Source organism: Plectropomus leopardus, chromosome 3, assembly GCF_008729295.1.
Source record: "Plectropomus leopardus isolate mb chromosome 3, YSFRI_Pleo_2.0, whole genome shotgun sequence".
Lineage (NCBI taxonomy): Eukaryota > Metazoa > Chordata > Actinopteri > Perciformes > Serranidae > Plectropomus > Plectropomus leopardus.
Window position 1 is genome coordinate 21445108 of NC_056465.1, and position 27994 is coordinate 21473101.

Genomic DNA, 27994 nt, shown 5'->3' on the forward strand with positions numbered 1-27994 from the left:
CTAGTGCACTAGCCTGCTGTATTTGTTTGTGCAGATAAGAGAGAGTGCACACGAGGAGCACATAGACTGCTTGTTACACACCGTCACTTCTATGTGCACACGTGTGTCCTCTTCATTCAAACAAACACGACGTGTGTGGTCAATATTTGATTTTAGCCGCGTGCAGCGCGTCGAAGCATCATTATTCATTTGGAGCATTGATTAAGCTCAGGGAGGTGTGCTCCTTTTTGCTTCGTGCTGAAGACTTCTTGCAGCTGCAGATGTCTATAGTCACTGGACCTTGGGGAGGGAGTTGCATCAAGTTAAGCAGCAGCAACTATAATTTTACCGGAAGTATGATAATTCAGTCTTCAAAATTAAATCGCAAGTTAAAAAGCATCGTTCACGGCAGCTGGTAGTGATCCGTAAAAATAAACAATAAATGCTGTAAATACTAAATACACAATAAGTCTTGATTTTTTTGATTTGTCATTTAACCACTATAGTTTTTAAATAAACTAAAGTCATGTGTTTTTGTGTGATTTAATCTGTTAATATTCAATAAAAAAAAATCAACCCATCAACAAATGATAAAACAATGAAGAAACACAAAACTTACAGTGTGTTTCGACAAATTATAGAACAAGAAAAGGGACGAGGACATCAGCACAGTCTGATCCTGAAAAATCGAAGTCTTTTATTTTGACATGTGTGAGCGGAAGTCGTGCGTTGAGCCGCGGTGGCGTGTTGTGCAGGTTGTATGGAGGTTCAGGGAGGGAGGGACGCTCGTAGAAAACCGTGACACGCCAGCTTCAGCAGTGTAGCTGCAAGGCAATTAACGTCCGGCAGCGACGCACCGGGAGAGGGTGGCCACCGAAACTAATCAGGAGCGCCGTCCAGCACCTGAACCATCAATCGGGTTTATGAGTAAAGGCGATCAATCAGCCTGCGGTTAACCTTCGGTGATACGCGGAAGTGTAATTCAACGTCAACGGTGTCTTTTGACTTATTATCGGTGACAACATGGCTGAATGTAACGTTAGCATCGACAAGAATAAACTACCTGGAGTGAAAGAGGGTAACGACCACGACACACTGCTGCTGTTAGCTGTTAGCATCACACGTAGCTAGTTAGGTGACGCTTGGCTAATGCTAACACAGGTGTTTCTGTTTGGCGTGATGGTTGTTAGCACAGCCTGCTAGTTGATGCTAGGTCGAAAGAGTTAATGCTGGAGTCAGGTAGCAAGCACTGATAAGACCTCTCAGTAACTGGGTACAGATTTTTCTACCAGTCAGTGTCTGTTTCCAGTCAAGGCAGGGAGGTGAAACATGCATTTAGCTTGTTTGGACATTGTATCTCACTTCATATTTTCCTCTGTTTGATTGTTGGTGAAATGGTTTGTGGGCACAGCTAAGGGGACACACTGGTGGATTTACACAATCTGACACGACACCAGTGTGTGGAAATACAGAGTGGGAAACGTGTCATTTTATTTATTTTCATTTGTACAGGGGATGTCTCAGAGTTTTTTAAACCTGGAGCTACATCACTGTACTTTCAGACGCAACACAAGTATTTCAACCTTTGAAACCTTAACAGTTTTTAGTGTGATTTCTTTCAAAAACATGGGGGGAAAAGGTAACAAGCAACCTGGTAAGAAGTGTTTCAAGAAATGTATCTAAAAAAAGTTAAAGCTAGGAGAAAATGTCCAGGGAAAAAAGAAAAAGCCAGGGAAAACTATATTTATAGCTTATCATAGTGGCATTTAAAATTAAGTTCCAGAGTAATTATAATTTCAAGCACTTTTTCCATGTCATTTCCTTTTAAATTTGTTTTTTAAAATTACTTTTTTTTCTGACTTAAAGTTAATTTTCTCATACTTTTTGCCAATTTCTTGCTCATTTTTGGGGTTTTGTTGCTTATAACCTTCTTCTTATGATTTTCCTAAAGAAATTAAGCCAATTTGCTCAAGGTTTTAAGGGTTAACTGTAACATTAGATGTGTTACAATAAAACTGCCTTAACTCAGCTACAAGCTGGTCCTCAGCATCACAAACAAAAATAAAAACACAAAATGAGACATAAAAACATAGGAAGTCTAGTGTAGATAGTATATGAGCTTGATATATATGAAATATATGTATGTTGTAAGAAAATAAGCAGGAATTTAGCACAATAAAAAATGAAATTTATAATAATAAATAATGGTAATTTTATGGACATTTTTCTCTATTTTATTATTATCTTTCAATATTTTTTCTCTCACACTCTCTCTTTTTAAAAACTAATTTTAAGGTCATTTCTTTTCCCTATTTTATTGTAACTTGTTAGTCACCGAATTGCTTTTTGCCTTTTTAGCCATGTTTTCAAAAGAAAGAGACCAATATGCTCAGATTTCAAAAGTCTAAGTGCATGTGAAAGGCATCTGAAGGCAGCATGAGAAAACTGATGTCTTTCCAGGTCTCAAAGGGTTAAACTGGGTGTGAAAGAAGGATCTCTGACCATAATTGTTTTTTGGAGGCAACACAGGAATAAGTGCATGCAAAACTGATTTAGTGATGCATTCCTGTCTCGTACTGTGACTTGGAAGTAGAGCGGAAAGTATAGGATTGGAGTTGTTTTGGAAAGTATAGTCAGGTGACTTGTAGCCGTAGTGCTGACACATGCAGGTGTTTGCCTGTAGTAAGGTATGTGGAGGACAAGATGCTTTGATGAAAGCAGCATGGAAAGGGACCTCTTCTTTTCAAATTTCTTATCTGACATATCCGATTACACTTTGCTTTTGGCTGTAAAGTCTCTAACTGCTTTGAAACATTATCCTGAAAGACTTTGTGAGCAGTAAGAAAGAACCAACCCCCTTCCTCATGACTTTTATACACACTCAAAACTTTACCTGCTGTTTCTGATGTAAAGTTGAGAAGCAGGTGGAGAGTGGGTTTTTCCACACAGAGGCAGGTTTTGGATGGGATGCTGCGCTGGAAGGGAGGACCTGTCCTGTTAGTGTGAAGCAGCTGCTCAGCAGGATGCTTGTTATTCTGGTCAGAGAGAGAAGGAACATGCATCCCCACCGCTTTGCTGGTCTGCAGGGGGAAAGACTGAGAAAGCTGTTGGACAATTTTCAATTTCATTCCTCATGTGTTATAAAAATAGTAAATATTGTGAGCTGTCTAGCTGTCCCGCTGTAGTGTACCTCACTGAGCGTGTAATTTGCATTTTCCCTCTGCACATAAAGCACAAAGACTCGACTCTTGTGGTCATTTGTGTATTGTGGCTGATTTTCTGTTTCCAGCACAAAGGGATCAAATGATGGTGCGAGAGCTTAAATCAGAGCAGCTGTTGTGAAAACTAGACTCAGTTAAATTTAGCATTTTGCCTAAATGTTAACTTCTACAGGCTTTTAAGGAACTTGCCCACAAACCCCAAATTGTTACAAACAACTACTGTATAGAGCTTCAACAGCCAGAATCAATCTCAGTTTCTTGGCTAAGAGGATTAGGCATATGGTTGAAAAATGCTCTGTGTTAATCAAATCCCATACTGGTCGGAGGCAGTGAGTGGGGGGTTTTGTGGAGGTCTCGCCCTCCTCTTCACAGCATCTGCTGAAAACCCAACCATCCACACAGTTGCCGCCCAACATATTAAACCAGACAATCTGGACCACTCATCAGTGTTTTGTTTGAATCCCGGGCGTTTTTGTGCTTGTCAATAATGCACGCCAACACATAGTCACCGACTGTTGGTGGTTATTCATTTTTTATGTGGATGAGGTAATGTTTGAGAGCAGACGATGAGCTGTGGGCCTGGCAGTGTGAGGTTGTTGAGTGTGGCTGTTCTCTGTAAGGAAAGCTCAAAGGAGTAAATACAAGATTAGTGTCATAGAAAGGATTGATACGAAATGACATAAATCATTGTCATCGTATATCAAGAGTAGGTAAAAGAAAGGAAATTAAATATTTGTGGAGTTGGGTCTTCACTGAACAGAACGGCAGCCAATAGTAAAGTGTTGCATGGCTGCTTGCAGGATGAAATTATGGCTTAATTTTGTCCTTATATTTGATGTGATAATGTTTACTCAGGTTTTGCAGCTGGAGAAAACTTTCTTACTGCAGTATTTTAAGATGTGCTTAACAGAGGGGAGTTAAATCCATGTTGACTGAACTGTAGAGTTACATGTTTTAAGGTACATACGCCCTATGCTTCCATAATTAGCTGAGGTTGTAAGAAAGGTCTTACATGTCCCCTTAGCTTCTCTTGTCTCCTACGTAGGAAAGTGTCAACAGTTGAAGACTGCTGGTGGATCTCGAGTATTCAAAGAAAGAGAGGCTGCCTCATTTCAGAACAGTTGATTGGGATATGTGGTGATGGTATCAGTTTTTAAGGAGAAATTCTCCCCTCCTACAACCGTAAGCACAGTTGTTTCCAGAATGAGTGTTCGCAGCATTTTGGCAGTATCTCTAATATTAAAACCATAAATGGAAAGTCGGCTGTAGATTTTAGATTTTCTAGTAAAGATGGCGTAAAATGGAAACTGAGCAGAAAAATGTCTCACAGGCTAAAAGACCTCATGCTGACTAATAAATTAGGTCTGAGCTTCGATAAGATAACTCATTCTTTGTGGCTGATTAATGTATTGTAACTACATCAGCATTTGGATTCATTACTTGATTTTGAAAACCTATAATTAGATATTTTTCTCTGTCTGTGTCTTACTGATAAACACAAATTATTTTTTGTTAGGGGGAAGTTTAATAAGTAGACCTCATTTCCACAACATCAGCCTTTGTTTGGCCTACTGCGGTCAAAGGGCGAATGATTGTTCCTCATTCATAGTTTCACTTTGTCTTTGCAGACAGAAAATAACCAAACCACACACCACTTGCCAGATGTCCACACTTTTTATCAGACTGAGAAAATGTTTGGTCTCGTTTCTTCTCTGTGAAAAATACAAACGTACAGTTTTTAAATGTCTTATTTCATATTCAACCTGTCTTATATCCTTGGGGCATTAAGTGTGACACAGATTGTTTGATTTTGCCTCGATTACATTACATTACATTGTAAACTGACAACAAGAGCAACTGTACATAAAAGATACTCACAAATTAAACCTCACCGAAATTGAGATTTCCTGTTCTTGATTTTGGTTCAAATTTTAGGTGTTTTTTCTTTGTAAACGTGCAGGCAGATCAGCCAGATGTTGAACACCTACAGCTCTTAATGTCAGATAAAGATCTAACATCTCAACTGCCTCAAGTTTGACTTGTACTAGCTGCATAGCTTAGAGTCTGAAAAACCACAGGCACACAGTTGAAACTAATTTTAAACTTTGGCGTTCTTAGCATCACTTTTTTAATTTCTTTCTTTTTTTTTCTCCAGTGTGCCGAGACTTTGCTGTGCTGGAGGACCACTGCCTGGCCTACAACCTCCAGGAGCAAGAAAGTAAGAAACTACAAATCAGCAAATGATTTTTCTTTTCCTCCCAGACCATATTGCAAATGTGAATTAGTCTGGAACCTCTGTTAATTCTCGATTTCCAAGAGGCGTTATCAAGGGGTTATTAACATGTTACGGAGCACTGAGACTGTTTCATCTAAGTGCCCTGTTGCAATGACAATAGCTGGGAAAACTGTTTCAGTGGAATGAAATCTGTCAGCCAGCAGCAGCAACCATGTCATTTTCAGCTGACAAAACAAACAACAATGTCACCCTACAGGGTAAAAACCATGGTAGCGTTCCCCAGTTGAAAAATAACTGCCTGCATGGACAGTAATGTTCACATATGATTTTGGGCAAGCTTGAATTACATTAATCAGTTCTATCTCATCAGGTCTGCTCAGTCTAGAGCACAGTGGTTCCAGCCAATCACAGTACATGAACGCCTGACTTGATACAACGGGAAATAAAAAAACACCCAAATAAAGGAAATATGTAAACAAACTGCAAGTTGGTTTATTATGAGTTGGTATATATAACTTTGGCCAAATCTGGTCAGAAGTTCGACAAAAATGGAGTGCCTGGAAGGTCACCTGGTAGACCCATTTACAAAGGCTTTGTCCGTGCCGCAGCGGCCGCGGGTTCAACTCCAACCTGTGAGCCTTTGCTGCATGTCATCCCCTCTCTCTCCCCCTTTCATGCTTAAGCTGTCTTATAATATAAAGGCAAAAAGCCAAAAAAGAAAGAAGTATAGCAAAAATCCTTGTAGTCAAGAAAAGCTTTAAGTTGATTTTTCTTTTGTTAGAGAAAGTGCCACCTAGTTTGTTCAATACTGATGTGATAGCAGCTTGAACAGAAAGTTCCATATCAGCTGCCTGCCGTTGTCTCTGTTGCTCTCAAAAATACCTCAACCAGGCTCCTCTTTATCGCCATCATCTTAAATGTCTCATATTGGATGAATGGTTGTGATTTGCACAGCAGATGAGGGGGGACTAGACACATCTGCCAGAGCAAATAAAACCAAAGCTCATAGATTCGATTGACTCCCGGGAGAGACGGGAAAACTCCTATTTAGCTCAAACAGGGGATGTCTGCCCTCCTGCTTTTCTACTTTGAACATTTCTGATCAATGATTTGTGATCAACTTTAGTCAGAGAAAGCTTGGATGCTTTATCGAGATGAAAGAAACTGGAGTGTTCATACAGACACTGTAGGTCTTTTCCCTTTTCTGGACGGTCTGTTTAAACACTTAAGTCATCTATTGTTGTAGTGTTTTCTTCATCAGACCGTTACGTCACTGTGAACTGTTTTAGTCAAGCAGCCCAGCTGTATTCCTCCTGTAGGGCACTTCATGCTTACTTTGTGAAAGAACAAACTATGAAAGATGGTTTTTAGAGCGTGACAGAAGAAAATGAATGCAGTCCACGATGCTCCTTTTTTTCCCTTCTGGAAAGTTTGTCAAGTCTAACAAACTGCAGCGTCAGTGGCTGCAACCTGTTTAAGCCCACATAAAGCCTGCTTCAGCCACACAGTTAACTGTGTGAATGGTGCAGGATGCCACAGCAATACTGTATCAGGGCAGGGCTGTGGCAGACTACAGTGGACTGGTGCATGTGATTTGTTTGGATCAAACTGATGTGTGTGATGCAGCTAGAGCACAGAGAAGCTGGATCTGAAGCTAAAGGCACAGTCAGCTTAGCAAGGGGTTTTATAGGGAGCACACTGTGAGATACTATTGTCTCTTACTGTGTGTGTGTGTGTGTGTGTGTGTGTGTGTGTGTGCACGCGTGCTTGTGTTTGTGTGTACATGTTGTGCAAGTGCTTGTGCCTGCATGCCTCATTAGATTAGCTGGTGCTTTTATGTGAGCTCATATGCGTGTAATTAGCCGGCATCTTTTTCACATGATTTAAAAGGCACTTTAGAGACTTTAGAGAGGGTTTGTTCCCATGCTGCTGCTGATTTTTTTCTCAGTTACATTAAGTTAAACTGCTGAAATCTCATGATGATAATAACATTACAACTTGTTTCTCTCTCTTATCAAAAGCTTATTTTGCTTTTGGGTTTCTTGTTGAAATAGTCTCAGGAACTGCTTGCCTCTCACTGTAGGTCATCTCCTGCTGGAGACAGGACATTTTCTGACCGTGATATAACATGGCCTTCATTTAATCACACATAAATGAATATCTGAAGATAGTTAATAGCCACCGCAACTCCTTATATTCTTCACCTGCCAGGAACCATAAGAAAGAGGCTACTGCTTTTAGGTTGTGCAGGAAATTATTTACATTTCTTTGTTCAGCATTTGATTTTAATGAATGGATGAATTGAGAGTAGACAGTAGAAACATGAATGCTTCTGCTTATCTGCACTAGACAATATTGGGTTTTTTTCAGTTTCCATAAATACGTCACCCTAAAAACTAAAATTACTCATCAAGTTCTGCAAGATAGAAGGCCAGATGTCAGCCAGCCTCACCCTAAGTACAGATTAGGCTCTGTTTTAGCTGCGATTAATTGAGCTCTGACTGCCTGTCGATGTGTTGTCATTAACCCTTTCAGAGCCTTTGTGATCCATGACCAAGGCCCATCTCCCTTTGCTCACTTTATTGTCACACTAACTGATCCGCTTTGAGCTGGAAAAATCTTTGTTTCTCCATTGACCCTGGAGGTCACTGAGACAAATGCTGGCTGACATGGCCTGACAGTTTTCTAAATATCCCTGAATGTCCCTTTTTTCCTGGATCACATCAACAGATGGCCATCCCAAAAGAGGCTTTTTAGCACAATCACTTTAAGATAATGTGCAGTTAAAGCTGGCTTTTACCTCCATTCAGAGTGCAGAGCATGAAGCATCCAAATGTCACATGGAAAACATTTCTTTATGGCTGTATCAGCATTTGCTGTGTTTGTCTCTGGAATTAGTTTTCTCTATTTCAGTGTGCAGCTCCTCACGGATATGTCTGTGGTTCAGATAGTCCAGCGTTCTCACCTCAAGTCCCCTTTCTTTAAATGATGCGAGACCTCTTCAGGGTTGAGTTTGTTGAATGAACTAACGTCACAATGTCTAGTCACTTTTTAGTTTTTGCTGCCTTGAAAGATGAATCAATTTTCCTGTAGAAAAATGTGTCAGCAGATAAATGATAGCCCTATCTTGAGTTGTGACACCAGTTTTTCCACTCAAATATCTTTTCGTGAGATGTCATAAACTCAAACAATTGATTGGCGTCATCCCCCCAAAAAATCAATGTCAACCCCCTTGACTTTTTATCAGGTCGCCGCAGCTGTGACTCACAGTTTCCTCTTTCAATCCCACCGCTCAGAAAGCAGAAACTTTATGGAGCCTCTCACGGGTAAATTGCCAAACGTAATTTGGTCCTTTTCACATGAAAGCTGGGAACAGATCGATAGGCAGGTGAAACAGAGCTGAGCTAGTGAGTGATGCTCTCCATGCTCACCAAGTGCTCGGTGTGCGTCAGCAAGCAGGATTTATCATCTGTTATGGCCCAAAGCGTGCCATCACACAACCTTGGAACGGCACCTCAGCTGCGAACATTCATTTCTCACTGACTAAGAGCGCTCTCTGTTTATTACCAGAGACTGAAGCGTCTGTGTCCACAATGTTTATCTTGTTCTCTTCTGACCATCACAACACTACCGCTCCTCAGAGAAGAAAACATCAAGAATGTGTGGATCTGTAAATAAACTCCCCAGTGCTCTGCTGTGTCGCTCATCTAATTCTTCGTCACTCCAAGCCGGCCAAGCCTGCTGAGCTACTCCTGGTTTGTGTGTACATGTGTTTTAAGAGCAGTGCTTATGTGTTTATGTCTAACAGTTGAGAGCCACTTGGCGTCCAACGTCAATAAGAGCCGTCTGGTGCAGAAGGACCTGCAGGTGGCAAAGAAGCTGCAGGAGGAGGAGGATCAGAGGGCCAAGGTCCAGAACCAGAACAAGCATGGTGAAATGTGGGTGTCACACACACACACACACACACACACACACACACATTTATATGCAGACCAGCTTCAACATTGAAAAACTACTGACAGATGAAGTGAATAATAATATACCAAGTATATCAACTCATGGCAACAGCTCTCTCCAGTGGCCTACCCCCAGCGGGAGAGTGCGCCATGCCACACTGATGAGGAACGCTAGAAGAGCTCAAGGTGTACACCTGGCCTTCAAATTCACCAGATCCCAATCCGATCAAGCAGCTGTAGATCGTGCCAACACCCCAACTCGCACACAGGACGCAAAGATTGTTCACTCCCCGTCTTTTGGGGGTTTTAATATTGTATCTGATCAGTATATGTCTTTATCAAAGTACAATCTCAGTGGGAGAAATTGATGATAAAACCACAAACACTCATTTAATATGATAAATTACTTGACAGTTAGCGTTTACTTTTTTTAAAAAGTATACATTTATTTAATCATTTAGGTGTAGCTATAACCATCCTTCTAAGAGCAGACTTTGTATCAGTTTAATTTCTGAGCTTAAATGCTGCTCAAAGTCTTCATTAGGTTGTCAGCTTACTTCTGCAATAGCTATGTACAGTTGCGTCGCTGACAGCATCTGTTTCAGATTAATTTAATCTTGTTTAAATACTCCCAAACCCTACCTAGACAGATTTATGCTTCTTCAACGAAGTGATCCATCGCCCCTGCCAAAGACAACTCTAAACTGATTTGTTGTTCAGTGTAGAGTCAACCCTTTTATTGTTGTAAATGAGTCAGTCATGTCTTGCATTCAGTACCAGCTTGCTTATGCTCTTTCATTCAGTTACTACCGGAGAACAAAGATGCGAAGGTTTGGCTTTGCTAGCCGGGTCAAAGATAAGCATTTCTCTGGTTACTGAAAAGACGGATTCATATATTTAGAGAACACATATAAGATGTATTTTACTGAACATTTCTAATCTCACTTTGTGACAAAGAGTTTGTGCTCACAAAAGATCACACAACATAAACGTGTCTAGCTTTAATGAAAAAGAAGTGTATCGAGCCTGACAACAGCTTGATGTGTTGTCTTCATAAACACAGAGGAGAAACACAAGCAGCCTCAGCAGATAGTTCACAGTTTTTGTGGTCTCTCTGTGGTATCTCCGTAGCCCTGATATATCATTATATTTTCTGTGGGGTTTGGGTCAGCTCCGGCTGCACGTCCAAAGCTCTGCAGACATGTAGTGGTTGGATTGCACCCCCAGGAAGAGACCAGATGCTCCACCATCAATGCAGGCCGGCCAATGCTGCCTGCCATGTTGCACACTGCCATCCACCCCACACTTTCAGTGCCACCTCATGTACACCCACTCTCAGACGTTCAAATAAATACACACACACACACAGAGAAATGCAGCATCACTTGTTTCTTAGTATGTACTGATAAAGACTTATTAAGGTGCTTCTGTCTGTTAACTTTTGTCAGCTTAAGTCCTCCTGAGCTGTTGGAAGCTCGGGTCAAATACAGGTGCAGCGCTGGCTAATTATGCTGTTACTCTTCTTTTTAAGTAAAGCATTACACTCATGAACATCTACACACACAAACCGAGAAATGATATTTGCCTAGCAGCCCTCCAGGCAGATGGTGTTATTTTCAAAATCACGACGTTTAAAGATGTGAGTGAGTCAAAGTGAGCTGTTATGATCAACATCGCAACGGGTTCCTGCCTGCAGCAAACACGCTACTTCTTAAAACATGTTAGATAAATTCCCCGCTGCTCTGTGTTTCTCTGGTGTTACATGATTAATTCAACTGTCGTGCACTTCTTAGATCACTGTGTGTTTTTTCATATATAATAACACAGAATTTATGTTTTCATGATTAATTGAGGTTTTGCACTGATTTAGTGTTTTTGTTTTCTTTGAAAGTCTCAGTTTGCTCTATTAATACTGTCCTGACTGTGAGGGCCAGAGTTAACTTTATACTCACAGCAAGTCAGGCTAACATGTACCCCATAGCCTTTGCCCACTAGATAAAAAACCCACTAACATTTCCAACCCACTTCTGACCTGACTGAGCGTGTGGTGAAAGAACGTGTTGAACCCTGGCTAAAAAATTGCATATACGTGCTAATTTTGGTGGGAAATGAGGATATGTAATGTTAAGTACCTAGTGGTGTGAGATAATAGTATTGAGGATTAGGGGATGTAAACTAAAGCATCAGCAAGACATGCTCGAAAAGGGAGACACTGAAGAACTAAATAAATTTGTATGAGAAAGATAAAGGAATAAAGTTGTGTATTTAAAGCATTTATACATTACATGATATGTTTATGCAGGTGTATAAGTAGTATCTGAACCCTGGCTCATGTACGGTTCATACGGTCCCTTAAAAATCTTAAAAGGCATTCGATTCATTAATCTATAAATAAGACCTCAGTTGGTATTAAAAAGTCTTAAATTAGGCTTTCAAAAGTCTTAAAATGCTCAGGTATGCTAAGTAGGATATTATGAACCATTTTTTTCTGACATTTCATTATAAATTCCAAATAATTCGTAATATCTGTTTTTTAAATAATTAACTTAATTCTATGTCAAGCATATCAGGATAGAAGAACCGACAACACACATATACATTTACAACATCCAATCAATCGAAAAATGACCACGCTTTTTTCAAGGAATGGATACTTTAACGGTGACATTATTTCATGTTATTTTCATTTTTTATTCTTGAAAGATTTAAATCACCAAACATTTTAACTTGAATATAAAAATATCCTGTTTTATATTGAATTAAACACGTGGGCAAAATTGTCCCTTACTAAGAATTTCTGTTGGTTCAGGCTTATTTTTCTCCAGTTTTGGTTATTTTAAAATTGGTTTTAATTCTGAATGTCATAAAAAAAAATCTTTAAAAGTCTTAAAAAACTTTCCTGAAGCTTTAGGAACCCTGACATGGTAACAACATCTTGGCAACAATATTTTCCCAATCCATATGATTTACAAACATTACTAATTAAACATTTTTAGTTCTTAACTGTCATGATCCTGAAGCTAGTACCATTTGTCTATATGTTTTAATGTTCTCCAAATCCCTCCCCATGTACTCATGAACCTTTGGGAACCTCAGAGAGCGTCAAGACATTGAGATCGCCCAGGAGATTCAGGATCAACTGGTCCGACAGGCAGAGCAACAACGACAGCAGGAAGAGAAGGATGCGGTAAGAAACACGCACCCATACTGACATTTCTGCCCAGTCAAGCACAATGTAAGGTACATGCAACCTTCACTGACTCCAGGTATCGCTGCTCGGTACTGGGTGGGTCATTTCATTTGAATCATCACTTTCTTTGTGCCTCTTCATTGTTGTTATGGAATGACGTCTATAGTTACCTGACCTGTATTTTTTTAATTATCTTTATGGCCTACATAAGAGCAGATATTTAAGTATGTTTGTATGAGACAGTTTTAGGTTGTTGTAAATGTTTTTGCATTGTTGATAAATGAGACTGTTTCAGAGGTAGGTGTGTGTGTGTGTGTGTGTGTGTGTGTGTGTGTGTGTGTGTGTGTGTGTGTGTGTGTGTGTGTCCAATGAGACTAGACAAAGAGCTTCAGTTCACTTTTTTTCCCCTTTTATTAAAATTTTAGTAAATCTGCCAAAATATCTCTGATGTCACTGATTATTTCTTGCTTTAAATTGAGGAAGTGATGGGTCTCTCTTCTCCCTGGTTCTGTGAAATAACACAAATTGGCCCCAGTATGGCACAAACATCAGAGAATGATGCATCTCACCACTGTAATCTGATATGTTTGAAGGAAAACTCGCTCAAAGAGAAACCTCAAAACAAAGTGACATATTTGTTACAGATTGGCCAAAACAGACCCTTTTTTTTCTTCAATATTCCAGTGGGATGATGTGTTTACTGTGGCCTCGTTTGTTTGTAGGCCATAGCTCGTAAGCTGCAGGAGAAGGAGATGAAAGAGGAAAAGAGGAGACAGAAGCAGCTGGAAGCAAACTTTGAGGAGGAGTACTTTGAGGATCACGGAGGTAGGGAGAGCACAAGTGGCTCATGTTCATGTGTGGCTGTGTGTGCGAATCTCCTGTCTGTGAAAACATGAGAAGATGCAGCTCCTCTTTCCGTGGACTGGGATTTTCTTTCCGCTGAGGATGTGTGAGGGTGTGCTTTTGATGCTGCAGTGTTGGAGAGTGTGGCTGACTGGAGGCAATGGTTTTGGAATGCATTTATAAGCACATAATTAACCTTTAAGGAAGGCTTACATGTTCCTACAGAGAAATAATTCGTCATTTTGCTCCCATTCAAGAGAAAACACAGCTGTAAAATTGGTTTAACAGTGCTCCACTTTAAAGATACAGCTAGAATGTGCTCTGGTAGCAGATTTTACCTCAGATATTAAACGAATATCCAGTAAATGGGTAATTGAGAAAAGCCTTTAGATCTGCCATCTGAATTCACATACCCACAAATCTGTGTTTGTAGTGCTTCTATAACATATCTGTCCCAGTGACACATATTGGAATCTGTCTCAAGTCTCTTTACGCACACGTCACTCGATTGCGTGATTCATCCTACTGGAGGTCTGTTCATATTCTGCAGAAAGAGAAACAGCATCTCATTTATAATCTTCCTCTCTTCTCTGGCCTCTTTGTAAATAGTGTTACTCTGTCTAGTTTAACCTGTGCAGGCAATTCACCTCGAGATTGGGCTTGATCCTGCGTCATCTCCATGTCGAGGATTGTAGGTTCAATGAGGGTTTTTTTTCCAGAAAAGTGCTACCAGTTTGTCAGCATGAGAATTTTTGCTGCAGAAATATAGCAGCAGTCTGACAGTGTTGCTGGGTCTGAATGCAGTTATAGTTCTTAAACCAAAGGTGTGACTCTGCATGAAGGAGGAAAGCATATTTCACACAGTTATAATGTCCCCCTCTGACTCATAAAAGCTCAGCTTTTTCTCTGCAGCTTTGTCAGCCTGCTGACTTTAATCTGTCAGATACAGTTTTCCTGCCTCATCCCTTGTGCATGTTTGAATGTAATGGAAGTTTAGCACACACAACTGCATTCATATCTTTCCTAGATGGGTAATGAATGGGGAAAAAACTTTATTTATACTACAAAAACTAATCAGTTGTACTTTCTCCGCCTTGTTTTCTTCTGTTGCCAGGTAAAAAAAAAAAAAGAAGTAATGATCAAAAGTACTTTAATCAGATTTCAGCTATCGGACTGCATTCTATTGTATCACCTCTCTCTAAATTCAAAGGTAACTGCGGATCCGTGAACGCAGCATGAGTCTTTTTTGTCCCCTTATCAGCAGTTGGTCACTCGCTGGGTGGATAATTGTGTTGATCCATCCACAGCTGATCACGTAGATGGATCAGAGAAGCAGTTTGTAAATGACCGTACACTTTAAAACCCAACAGAATGAACGGTTAAGTCCTGATGTTCTGTCTCTGCCCCAAATACGCTTTAAATATCCCATCCCACTGTATATATATATATATATATATATATATATATATATATATTATATCCTATTAGGGCTCCTAATAACCAGCGGATGATTCCACAAATAAATGAATGTGTGGGAAACCCTGGTTATTATTTTCTGCTTTTCAAAGGGAGTTTAAAGTTTTTCCACTCCTTAGGCTTTCAGGATATGTGTATTAGTTAAACATGGGATGCAAAACAGGACAAAAGGAGGGGCAGTGTTGTCAACAGAGAGTTACAGCTACAGAGGCACGGTTTAGACGGTACAGTGTCTGTGTGTACTCTCTGTTGACAAACATGACTGCGTTAATGTCCTCAGCTGTCAGGCTGCCTGTCCTGTTGTGTCTGTATAGATCACCAGCTGTGCTTCCTAAAGATGTCACACACAGCAGGTGGTTGGGACGACGCCTCAGTATGTCCTTGCTGACTGTGCAACTCTGCCCTGCTCTATTTATACTAGAATATTTTTTCTGTGCACTTTGCCAAGATCACTATGTTTGTAGTATTGCCTTGCAAGTTGCATAATCATTCACCTATAATGTCCCTGCTCAGTGTGTGTGTGAATACATCTCTGGCAGTGCAAATGTACTCAGAGTAGAACAAAGATTGAGCTCCTTTGTTTACCCTGTATCTAACACTTGCGGCCCAGACGTCACAGTGAGTAACCAGATACATTCATGCTGGTTACAGGATTGTCACTGTTCAGAGAGTGTTAAGCTTTGAGACTCAGTCTCTTTTTCTTTTCTTTTTTTTTTTTTTTTTAAAAATCCTCCTCTCATACATTCACACAACTGTGAAATCGTGTTGCTTTTTTTCTGGCCATGTGATTGGCTGCTCCTCTCAGGAAATGAGGGGCTGCTAGCTGTGTTTGACTTAATCCAGTGGATTACAGTTGCACAAAAAACAGCGTGGGGGCAGACTCTGTCTCTGCTTGACAAATACATGACCAAGAGAAAATTGTGAGGAAGTGAGAAAGCGTATCTAAAAGTGAAAGCACAAAATGGCAAACACTTAATGATAGGGTTGGTAACATTTATGAAAATAGCTTTGTGTCATATTTATTTACTCCTCATCCCAGTGCCTCTTATTGCATTTGCTAGAATCAGACCACGGCACGTTCAGCAACTACCAGTCATAGCAAAGGAGTCAAAGCGGCTTCCAATAATGTCAATAACTGCACGTCAACTGTGGTCAAACTGTCAAACTAGGCAGCACTGATCAAATCTGAATCAGGATTCTGTTACTGCATTGCCTAATTCTTGTCTTAAATGTTTTCGGAAACATTTTTTAGTGTACTTTTAAGATGTAAAATAGGAAAGTTGGTCCGACTGGTGGGCGGTGCTTAGTTCTCCCATTTAACTGTATTCAACATGGCAGCCAGGTCAAACATTTTCTCATTTTACAGCTAAACAGTACACAAAAATATGTTTCTGATTTTGTTTTCTGAAAATTTTTGGTGTGAAATGTGCAATGTAGTAACAAAGTCTTGATTTATATTTGATCAGCACTGCCTAGTGTTACAGTTTGACTCTAGTTCACGAGTCATGACTGACATGATAGTCCGCTGCGTTAGAGACTCGAGGGTTCGGATGAGTTGTTTCCGTTCACATGCACTTTGACCATTAGAAATGCTACAAGGCAATGGAGTAGGCAGAAGAGCATTTTTTTTTTCACAAATTGCTCATTTTCTCATTTAGTACTGTGTGAATATAGTGACAGTTTCAACAAATGTGAAAAAGGGTTGTTTTTTTTTTTTTTTATAAAAGTTACCAACTGTAGCTTTAAGCTAGCCCAGTCCTTCTGCGGAGGTAGCAGCCAGGCTGTCTTTGTACCTGCCTCCTTTTTCAAAAGTTTGAACATCAACAAATTAGATAAGACGTCAAGCAGCCAGTTAGATAACTTGAATTCCATTGAGCTGACTGAGTATTGGCCTCTGCTGTGTGCTTCCTCACTGTGCTGTTCAGCTCGTTTGTTTCAATTCAAACCTTTGTCAGTCACAAGACAAGTCCGTGCACAATGGGAGGTTTTTAAGTGATGAACAATTTGTTCAGGTTTACCCCTTTAAAATCAGTTATGCTCTTGTTATAAAACAGCATTTGCTTTGTTACCATGATGTGTGCCACACATTAATTTTCAACTGTATCCAAATATGACACAGTATTCAGGAGTGTTACTGCACTAGGGATGGGTATCATTAAGATTTTAATGGTACTACAACTCTCACCAATACTGTTTATCGATCTGGTACTTTAATGGTACGCTGATTGGTTCTTTTTAGGATTTTTTTTAAATTAAAAAAATGAAGAAAAGAGTTGTTTTTATGTATGTAAGTATAATATATCATCAGATCATTCAGCACTACCATAGTTTTGAGCAAATCACTTTTATAGACTCTAACATACCTGAGGTGGGCGGGGTAATGGGATATGAACTACGAGCTAGGCAGTTGTACACCATGCATTTCTCCGCCTGTATGTGATGCACTTTTACGCCCTTTTGTTGTTGCACTTGTGGCAATGAGCAGTGTTTGCATCAACTCTTGAGAAGTATAACCAGATTTCGGTGTTTGTCTCACTGAGAGCGGGGCTCCTGTGTGTGTTAGACAAAGTAGCAGAGCTGACCCCGCCCTGCCCCTCGCACACACAGCAGGCTGCAGCCTTCGACACAGAGAGCTCTCCTCTGGATTACAGAGGGAAAATGCATCATAGACAAATGTTTTAATCTTGTTGCAAATTAGAAACAAATTGGGTGAGATGAAAACTGTTAAAGGTAACATTTATGTAACCTAAACACATTAGAAAAATATTTTCTTCATTTCTCCAATACAGATCAGTCATCAAGTCTTAAATAATTCGGCACTGGTGCCCATTTCATACCAGGTTTTGGTCCCCATCCCCATTAAACACACGTTTGTTCAATATGTCAGATCAAAACTCTGAAGTGTTTGGGGCTTTCCCATTCTTCAGGACTACTCTCTTATTAATATTTTTATATTAAACACTTGTTGCCACTGTTTAAATAAGGCCAGGGTAGTGGCCATATCTCTGGAGATTTTGGGTGCAGCTAATTCCAACACTCCTACACTTACATCTGTAGCATTTACTTTTTCTTTTGACCATCACTGTCCTCACAGGTGCTGTGTCTAACTCAGTGCTTACTAACCATCCTAGCTTGTATTATTCCAATCCTGTCTGTGTTGTTTTTCTTCCACGTTTCCATGTTCTCATCAACCATCATCACCATTCTCCCCACGCTGCCCTCCTCCCACCCTCGCTGCTTCTTCTCTGCCCTGTTCAGCCGCAAGAAGACCCCTTGACTTGGACAAACGTTCTCGTCACAAGTCAAATTCCCCGGGTCGACATGATGCGTATGCTCCAGTGAGCTCCCATCGAGATTACTCCCCAGATTACAGCTCCACAGAGCCCAAAAGGAGCAGGTACCCAAAACAGGACCCAGCAGCGCCCCACAGCCGCTCCAGATACCCTGAGCACTACCTAGTGGCAGAAGGAGGGCGAAGCAGGCACGCAGATCCGTACCCAGAGCACCTGCTGCCCTCTAGAGCCAAGCATGGGGACAAGTACCCACATCATGAGCCCACAGAGACTGGAAGAGCCAGGGACCACAGGTGGGAGGACACAGAGAGAGTGGTGAGGAGGAAGGAGAGACCAACCAGGCCACCTCCTCAACAGAGCCAAATAGAGAGAGACAAGGCCTTGGACAGAAGATTGGACAGGCAACATGAGCGAGACAGGGGTAGAGACGTGGAATGGGAGAGGTATATGGGAAAAGAGCAGAAGAGAGACAGAGAGCAGGATCTCAGGGGGGCGAGAGCAGGAGGAAGGGACAGGGAAAGATCCAGAGAGAGAGGACTGAGTGGGGACCGACAGAGAGAGAGAGACAGACAGAGACAGAAAGACAAAGACAGACAACGAGTGAGAACCAGAAGCAGAGAGAGAGAACTTGAAGAGGAGCTGGGACACAGCAGGGACTGGCCGAGGGAGGGCAGAGCTTCTTGGGAGGAGGAGGGGGATGATGGTGAGAGGGAGAGGAGGGCCGGGGGCCGGCAGCGTGTCCACTCCGGCCCAGAGGAAGTGTTTGACGAGCTGGAAGAGCAGGGCTGGGGTCCTGGCAGGGAACGCAGTCATTCTCAGCCCAGAGAAGATCCAGGTACCGCCCTGAGCCCCCCTCTGGGCTCTGCGGGGGTGTTTGAGTGGTGTGCTGCTGTTGCTTTTTTGCTTTGGCAATCTCAGGTGGTGGGTTGATTTGGCATTACAGTCACTAATCACAACACTAATTTCTTCTCTTCTCATGAGGACGATGACAATTCCACATTAATTTCTGATGAGTTAAGTGATTCAGATTTTGATGGTTTGAAATTACGGGAATTGTTGCTGTTGTGCTGTGGGGTTTGCTCGTTCTTGTATTTTCTGCTGGGTTTTTGTATTGAGCAAGAAAAGATTACTCTGCTGAGACTGAAATGTGTGCTGTGTGAGTAGAATAGCTTCATGGATTTTGATGAGCTAAAATTTGGCATTCACAAAGGGTTTCAGGGCTGGCGAGCTGGTTTTGTTATCCCAGAGCTGTTCAAGGCATTTAACAACATACAGCGATAAACACCAGAGAAGCACTGAAGCCCTTATAGATGCCTTATAGCTTTAATCCAACTATGGATGTATCTATATTAGTGCAGAAATAATAACTTGATTGGTCAGAAAATTATTTTGATCATTCTAATCACTTTGTCATTGATGAAGAAAAATTGCTAGTGATGTCCCGATCGTAGTGGAAAGATCGGTATCGGGCCTGATCAAACCATTTTTTAAAAGGTCAGGATCAGTTATTTTAAGCATGCGCCTCTCCAGGTGTGGTAAGCGGAGAACACAATTTGTGGCAGATATTCAGATTTTATTGAAACACTGTAACTAGAAACTGATTTTTTTTCATGTTCAACTTAAGCTGCTAAACCACCTTAAGTGGAACTGATTTTTTTGTTGATTTTTTGTGAACTAGTTTTACCATAATGCTGTAATAAGCACAATTGTTACCAATTTTTATTTGTTGTAACTAGGAATGTTAAAGTTCAGCTATGACACTACTCTTAAGCCGAATTGTGATTATATTACTATTTTTTAGTGTTCTGTACTTTTATTATAATGCTACACTAAGTGGCTCTCATAGCAATTTCTAAAGACTCATTTTAGTTTTAGTTTATTATTTTGTTTAAAATCCAATGCTGCACTAAGTAGAATTATGATGAGAGCCATACAAAAGTATTTTTAGTTTGTTTACTTTGTTATTTTGTAAAAATAAAATAAAAATCCTTACGGAGCTGTTTGAATGCAGACATTTTTTCTTGTATTGCATTGCAGAACTATTAAACAGTCAAGCATGTACAGTGGATTGATTTTAATAACTTTAAAGTTTGAATTGTGCAGCTATATTATTCAGGTAAATACAAGTATGGAATCAGGACTGTTTGCAGTACTCCGTATCAAATGACTCGTGATCAGGGACAAGAATACTTGATCGGGACATCCCAAAAAATTACCCTCCAAAAATCACGCAAAACAATAGATCCTGATCACGATTTTCAGGTGTCTTGAACACTTTGCAGATTATCCGCTAATGAAAACAATCCTTAATTGCAGACATTATTTATTTGTAATATATTGTGCCAACATCCGCAGGGCGTATTGTACACCGAGGGAGTGGCACGGTGGTAGCAGAAACTGAGTTCGGAGTGACTGAGGCCACTAAGGGGTTGACAAAGCTTGACATCCGTGAGCAGGAGCTGAAGGACATGGAGGTGGCCAGGAAACTGCAAGAGGAGGAAATCAAGGTGAGATCCAATTAATCTAAAAAGCAAAGACACTTGAGAAAATGTTCAAGATACTCATTTTCTAACTATTTTTTCTGCACTAAGCTGCTATAATCCGCTGTTCGCTGTTTGTGCATGTAAACCAATACCAACCTCAAACTCTTTAACTTGGTTTTACTGAAGGCTACAAAGAGCAACACTCAGCTTCTGGATAACGCTTGAATGGGAAGTCAGGTCAGATGTAAAAGGTTAGATATTGAGCTGTTAATAAATCTGATATCAGAGTCTGATAGAAGGCTAGTAATAAGTCTGATATCAAAATAATAGACTCAGTGCAAATCTTACAATATCAGTTCTTTATACTTTTGGACTTGGTCTGGTGGAGGTTATTCAGCTTTTATGGAATAAGTTTCTTGGGCATGAACACATGAGAAAAATTCCAAAAAGGAAAAACATAAGGTTTTGGTTTCATATCACTCAAATGATTTGCAAAGTCTACTTCTCATTTGGCGTGCTTAAAGGTATACGATGCAGGGTTGTCAGTTATGTGTGTAAACACGCTCTCCAGCTAAAGTGAAAGTAAAAGCCAACCCCACATTCACTCTTGATTGCCATTTTGCCTTGCTGTATTTGCATTTTTCCAGCACTGTTTCTCTACATACTATATGTAGTACTGTACTATACTCTGGCACCTGGTTGCTACCTTTTTAAAAAGCCAGAGTCTCACCTGAGCGCTGTGGGGGTACACACTCATAAACATCCAGAGCACAGAAAATAGGAAGGAGACTATACAAGGGTCAGAGTCTGCAGATAAACACACCTCTACAAATTTTTAGTGGATCATAAATGATGTTTGAGAGGAATAACTTCTGTGTGAGTGTGTACATTGGCTCTTAGTATATCTTTAAATAAACATTGCAGCTACACTGATGCAGCAGCTTCAATATCTGGAGCAAATACTGGATGAACGAAGCTCTGGAATTTTCTTTTTTTATTTTACCATTAAAAAAAAAAAACCTTTCAAGATTATAAATATCTCTTTTAAGAGTGTCCTGGCCAAAATGGGCAGCATTAAAAGTTTACAAACTGACAACATTAAGCAAATAATACAAAATCAAAATATACAACTCCAACACAAACGATATAAAACACAACAAGAACACAAAATAAGTAACCAAAAGGAGGGACTACAAAGTTGTTCATATATGCTTTAAGTGAAACATAAAAACAAGAAAAAATTGAAAGACCAGCTAAGATAATCCCTGACATTGGCATGTAGAAAATTACATACAAAAGTCCTTTGGCCAAGAGGAACCAATGAGTGCAGCTGTAAGTCCTTCTGCAGAAGATTTCACATACAGTATATGGAGCTGCATATGTAAAGGCTCTTCTGCCAGACTCCTTACGTACCTCAGGTACAGACAGTAAGAACAAGTAGTGTGAATGGAGACCATAGCCATTTTCAGTTTTTTGCTTAATAAAGACATAAATATGCAGGAACTAGGCCAAGAACAGTTTTGTAATTAGAGAATGCAATGAAAAAGTCTATGCAGTTGTAAAGAGCCACCCAACCCGAGCACACAGGATACAGTGATGAGTAAGGGGCTTGCAATTAGTATAATGAAGTGATATAGTGATATATTCTGACAGTCTGTGCTGTAAATGACTAGAAGCCTGAAAAAACATACTGAAAAGCCTCAATCTCAGTCGTTTCCTATGTTATATAACATTGGAACAATGTGCTCCACTCTGGGGAAAATGCGACTTTTTGATTGTTCTGTGGTTTCAGGCCAGCAAGATGCATGTGCGCGCAGCCCAAGTGGCGCAGGATGAGGTGAGTGGGCATGAAGTCTGGAAACTTTTGTTTTGCTTATTATATTCTTTCTTTTCCTGCCACTTAAATTGGCTTTATTGTCATATAACCCTGAGTAAATAAAGCCATGTCTAAACCATGACTAGCGCAGGAATGCATAAGAAGAAATAATCTCTTGTACAAGTGACATTATATTTATAAAATGCCCTTTTAAATATGGCAACATGTTCCTTTTGTTTTGTTTTTTTCTTTAGAATACAAATCTCATGTACAGTACAAATAAGTAGTGCCATGAAACTAAATTGACGTTTCACATTGAATCCAGTGTGGAGGTTTTTCTGTGGTTCTGTTTAACAGCTGATGTGTCTGATGTCTCGTTCTGGCAGGAAATCGCCCGACAGATAATGGAACAAGAGAAGAAGGAGTACAGGAGGAATCGAGAGCGGGAGCATGAAAGAGAGCGGGAGAAAGAGAAGGAGCGAGAGAGGGACAGGGAGAGGTTGGCCATGGAGAGGATGGCAATGGAAAGAAGGCGGCAAGAGGGAGACTACAGGGTAATTTTCCCTAACCAGACTCCATTTAAAAATATTTGCTTTGGGCTAGAATATTTTTGCAGTCTCTGACTTTATTTTATATAAAAATGTATTTCCACTGTGGCACTAAAACCATAATTTTTGTTGCTTTCCAGCCAAATTCGGAGGAAGTAGTTCGGCCGCGAACACGAGATGAGTATGAATACCAGAGGCAGAAGAACCACAAGCCCACCAGGTACAAGACCCATTACTTAATATGACCAAGTATTTCCAGTCAGTCAAGAAGCAGGAATTTAGTTTTCTGTCTCTGTTGTTTTTCTGTGTCTCAGGCCTCCTCAGCCTCATGCACCAAACTATGAGAATGTGAACGCTGGCTATGGCTATATGGACCACCCTGCTCCCCCTCGCGCTCCCACCAGACCTGAGGCTGCTTACAAAGGTATGATGCCCATGCAAAAGAGTGGATGTATTTACTTAATATAGCATGAAGTACTATCAAACGACATAAGGATGGACCTTGTAGCCTGAATTGCAATGCATCCATTTTCATCAGTTACCACAAATCTAGCGCTTACAAAGCAGGAAATCCATGTGCACATTTGCAGCAGTGTCAGTTTTTAGTCCTAAAACCTGGAAATGTATTAGCATTTCAGCAAATCTGGGTCCCTCGTCTCAAAGTCAATGGATTTTTTGAATGAGTTTATGAAAAGAAGTCTAAAATAAGGTCTGTGGTTAACACAAGCTTAAGAGACTTTAATGTTTTTGTTCAACGATATAAAATTTCAACTGCAGAACGTAATAACACCCCATCGCCACGAACACGGCTCTACAGCCTCGTAGTGGTGGCGACACAACCATAGTGCAGTTTGTTGATAGCTTAACAATAGCGGTTTACTTCTGGCTATTGCATTTAGGCTTCAAAAATCCTTAAAGTGGTGTTCATTTCTGAAGATTGTCATGCTGAACAAAATGTGTAAGTATCGTAAACATTTGTTCACCACAGAGCTTAATTGCAGTGATCTAAAATCCAATGGAAAAATCCCTTTAGGCTTTTCGACAAGGGAACCAGGGCGGAGCTAACTTCCGCATTGGCCTCTGTTTAGCCAACGTTTGCAGCGGTGTGGAATTTACCTCGCAGTCAGACTGGCAGAAATGCCTTACCAGACAGACCGACTTCAGCCCCGTGAATGACATGTCTGGCACACCCTCTCTCTACAAGGCTACGAGCGCCCTCTGCTGTTGCAGCTTCTCCCAGTAGCATATACAGACAGGTTTCAGTGATGTCAACTTGAAGGCATGCAACATGGCTGTGGGCCAAAACGTAGTTCTTTGTTCAGAAAGCCACCTAAAGAAAGGCTAAGGACCAGTAATGAAAGAAGTTCTCAGATCTTCTACTTAAAAAGTAGGAATACAGCAGTATAGAAATACTTAATTACAAGCGAAAGTCCCACATTTGCAATCTTACATACACTACATGGACAAAAGTATTGGGCCACAGCTCTTTAACCATTTAATCCAGTTTCCTTCAGTCCCGTTGCCACAGGTGTATAAAAACAAGCACCTAGCCATGCAGTCTGCCTCTACAAACATTTGTGAAAAAACAGGTTGTTCTTAAGAGCTCACTGAATTTGCCATTGTCACAAGTCAGTTCGTGAAATTTCTTCCCCCGTAGATATAATCAACTGTAAATGGTTTTATTGCAAAGTGGAAGCGTTTAGGAACCACAGCAACTCAACATTTGCTGTTTCTAACACTCAGTGTCGAGTAGATGTTTTGCGAGGCCAGTGGCATACAGGAGGTTATGGCTTTATGGGGCTTTCTTTCCGTTTTCTTAGTGAGTTGGCAGTTGAGAGATGACAGGAAATGAGGACAAAGGGAGAGATGGGAAATAAACAGGAGATGTTATTGCAGATCTGCGCCTTAACCTTTAGGCCACCAGGGTGCCATGAGGAGTGACATATGTCACTGAAGCAGAAGCAGAGCTTGTTTTACATTAGTAGAAGAGTTATGTGAAGAAACCAAACAGCAGAAATATCTTCAAAGGACGGTATTCACAAACACTCTGAAAATAAAATGAACTGTGTCACATTATGAAACTGTGAAAGCACTTTTTGTCTGATCACACTGCTGCGCTTCAGCATTTTTTTTTCAGTAGCCAGAGATCTTAGAGTTGTGATCACTCATTTTTGGTGTTTTATCGTCACAGCGTTGGGAGGCGGGAGCTCATCTTTGATGAGGTTGACCACAAACATGATCCCTGCACCATCTAATCTTTGGCATTAAATTAAATCATTGTCATTCAGCAATTGTATAATATTTATCCTTCTTCTTTGTGTTTCCCCTATTTTCTCCTCTATTTAAGAAACTCTTAGTCCTCCTCCTGTTTTGTTTGTTTTTTTTCCCTCTGGATCTCTTTTAAGGGCTAAGTAGATGTGAATAACTTTTGTTTTCGCTACGATGTAGTTTTAATTTTAAGGGAAATTCTGAAAACATCATGATTATAAGAGTTTTCATAGAATTCTGCCATGAGGAGCAACACTTTGTACCAGGAAGCTTTATGAATACGGCCCAGATTTAAAAAATGAAATAAACTGATGTCTGAAAAGTGCAATTCCAAAAACACTACTACTAGCATCCAACTTAGATTGTAGTGTGATGTATCAAGCTGCTGATGGATCTCTGTGTCTCTTCCATCTTTTCCAGGTGCCTATTACAAACGGTGACTCAGGCTCTCCACCATGTCCAGACATGCTGTCAGTCCTCCTCCGTCTTCTTTTTTTAATTTATCTTTTTGTTTTAAACCATTTGCACTCTGTTGACCAAAAGCATTGGGACAATCTAATGAGTTGGCAATGGGATTTTTTTTAATACCCTCCAAAGTTCGCCCTGAGTTAAGGAAGTGGGTCGGTGGGTGCTAGACCACTCTTCTTTTCCTTTTTTTTTTAATTTGAAAATGTATTATTATTTCTTTTAACTGACTGGACATCAAGACAAGCCAATATCGCAGACTTGTGACATTAACCCCCCCCGAAATCGGGGAACCGGCCCCTCATCCTCTGTGGTCATCATGTGCTGATCGTCCCGTCTGTGGACCATGCCATCACAAGGGCTCAAGGCCTCCGCTGGATATAACCGTGCAATCTCAAAATTCCTCATGACTCTTTCATGGGACGTGCCTGGCTGCTACAGTGTCTTAGATTCCAACATGGCAGCTGCTTTGTACACCCGTGCTGCAGTTCTGTTCTCCGTCATGTCGTGCAACGAGGCTCAACGGGCCCTGTCCATGTGCCACACAGCGTACCACCCCGGAGGGATACGCTTCTGTTGCTGTATTCAAACAACACAAAAAATAAGCCTTTATCAAGATGCTGGTAGATTTGGCTTTGACCTGTTTTACCACCTTGTTCCAGTGCAGAGGAGGTGGAGCTTTGTGATGATCCATGGACATTTATTCGGCTGTCTTCTGCTTGTGCCGGGGCACTTTTTTAACCCCATCACCCTTAAAACTGTGGATGGATGATGTTCTTGTGTATGACTCACTGTTTCTATGTGCATGCTTACTGAAAGTACAACTGTGTACTTGCATTTCAGCTCAGTATCAAACTATCTGGCTCCCTCTTTATTGTCAAAAAGGGCTAAAGCCTCAAAAAGCCAATAATCTTCTCTTTGTGAATGAACAAAATATCTTAGCTCATATACCACTGTTTCATATCGGCTGGTCATTTACAAACCAAAACTGGCCCATAGAAGAACCAGTACCAAAATGAAATGCATGTGCATTGCTTGTGGGTGTCAAACCTGAAATAATGCTTGTGCTTATGGCACGGACGTGCGATTGAATATTTGCTCCTGTTTTATTTAAATGTAAATATCTCTTCTTTTTTTTTTTTTTTAACACTTGTGCAACCAAATCATTCTCCCCAATGTGGAAAACACCCAATTCTCCCCTCAGTCCCTATATCTTTGTCTCCCACGTCTTATGTTTGTTTAGAAAGGGAACTTTATATTTTATTTTTCTACAATATTATGTCGGTCTTTCCTCAGATTGTTCCCTAAATTTCCATCCCCCTGCCGTCACTTCCAGTCCTCCTCTCTTTGTGTCCAGCTCAAAGGCAGACAACACTTCCTGCCTGCAGAAAAAAACATTCCCACAATAGAAACCATCTGGATGGAGGGAGATCAGACACAGCATCAGCTGAAATACAAATTATTGCTCAAAGGGATCTGTTTTAGCATTTTCTTAATACTCCGGGATCCATTATTTTCTGTTCATATTGAATAATAAGGATGAGGAAAATGTAGAGTACGTCAAAGCTTTTGAGTTTACTCTTTGTTTGGTTTTTTTTTTATGTATCCAAGTTGTAATAAATGTTGAAATTATAGAACGCCTTCCAAAATGACTCCCTCCCTCTTCAGAGGACGTATGAGATGTTTGTATTGCCAAAAACAAACATGCAGGGGGTATTGAAATATGTAATGTGCTAATTGTTGACAGAATGAGATTTGTGCCATATGTTTGTCATTGTTTTCAGGGACTTAAAATTGGGGGAAGCTTAAAGTAGTTATGGTTGTAGCAGAGCTACCACACCCACTGAGGTGGGACTCCTTATTTATTCTTTTGGTGAGAGCACCACCGTGTGGACAATTGAAGAAAAAAATGGATCAGGATGCGTCTTTGTGTATTTGTAGATGTTGTGTACCAGACAGGACTCTGGAATCAAGTGCTGTCTACATCAAACATTGAGTGCTACGTTTCTTGTTAAATTTTCTTTAATCCAGGGCTTGTATGCAATCTACCAATCAACACTTGCTGTAACAGAACTTTTTGTTAAGTAAAATGAATTAAGTTGCTTTTATCTATAGCATCTCAAAATGTAATAAACTGTATCAGCATTTCAAACTGTTCATGAATATGACTCATTCATTAAGTCACAGAAACTGAAACACGAGGCTGCTCAGTGAGTTGAG

General features: G+C 40.5%; 1 protein-coding gene across 2 annotated transcripts; it reads left to right on the forward strand.

Annotated features, from left to right (window-relative positions):
• The first annotated feature begins 741 nt into the window (after positions 1–741).
• ccdc50a (coiled-coil domain containing 50a) lies at positions 742–27926 on the forward strand. Of its 2 annotated transcripts, XM_042516515.1 has the most exons (12): positions 742–1057; positions 5356–5418; positions 9245–9374; positions 12489–12579; positions 13305–13407; positions 18160–19029; positions 20550–20701; positions 22470–22514; positions 22880–23047; positions 23182–23261; positions 23356–23465; positions 25730–27926. In XM_042516515.1, exons 1-12 carry the CDS (start codon positions 1003–1005, stop codon positions 25747–25749), a joined length of 1887 nt encoding a protein of 628 aa, XP_042372449.1. In that variant the 5' UTR covers positions 742–1002; the 3' UTR covers positions 25750–27926. The 2 variants fall into 2 exon arrangements, with proteins under 2 accessions (XP_042372449.1, XP_042372455.1); XM_042516521.1 differs by lacking the exon at positions 18160–19029 and having other exon boundaries at positions 749–1057.
• Positions 27927–27994: the final 68 nt, after the last annotated feature.

What these genes read in the sequence shown, in the direction of transcription:
- ccdc50a (XM_042516515.1), top strand. Translation starts at nt 1,003, where the DNA reads ATGGCTGAATGTAACGTTAGCATCGACAAGAATAAACTACCTGGAGTG. An exon ending in GTACTTTGAGGATCACGGAG is followed by an intron (nt 13,408 to 18,159) that starts GTAGGGAGAGCA and finishes TGCCCTGTTCAG; the next exon opens with CCGCAAGAAGACCCCTTGAC. An exon ending in AAGAACCACAAGCCCACCAG is followed by an intron (nt 23,262 to 23,355) that starts GTACAAGACCCA and finishes TCTGTGTCTCAG; the next exon opens with GCCTCCTCAGCCTCATGCAC.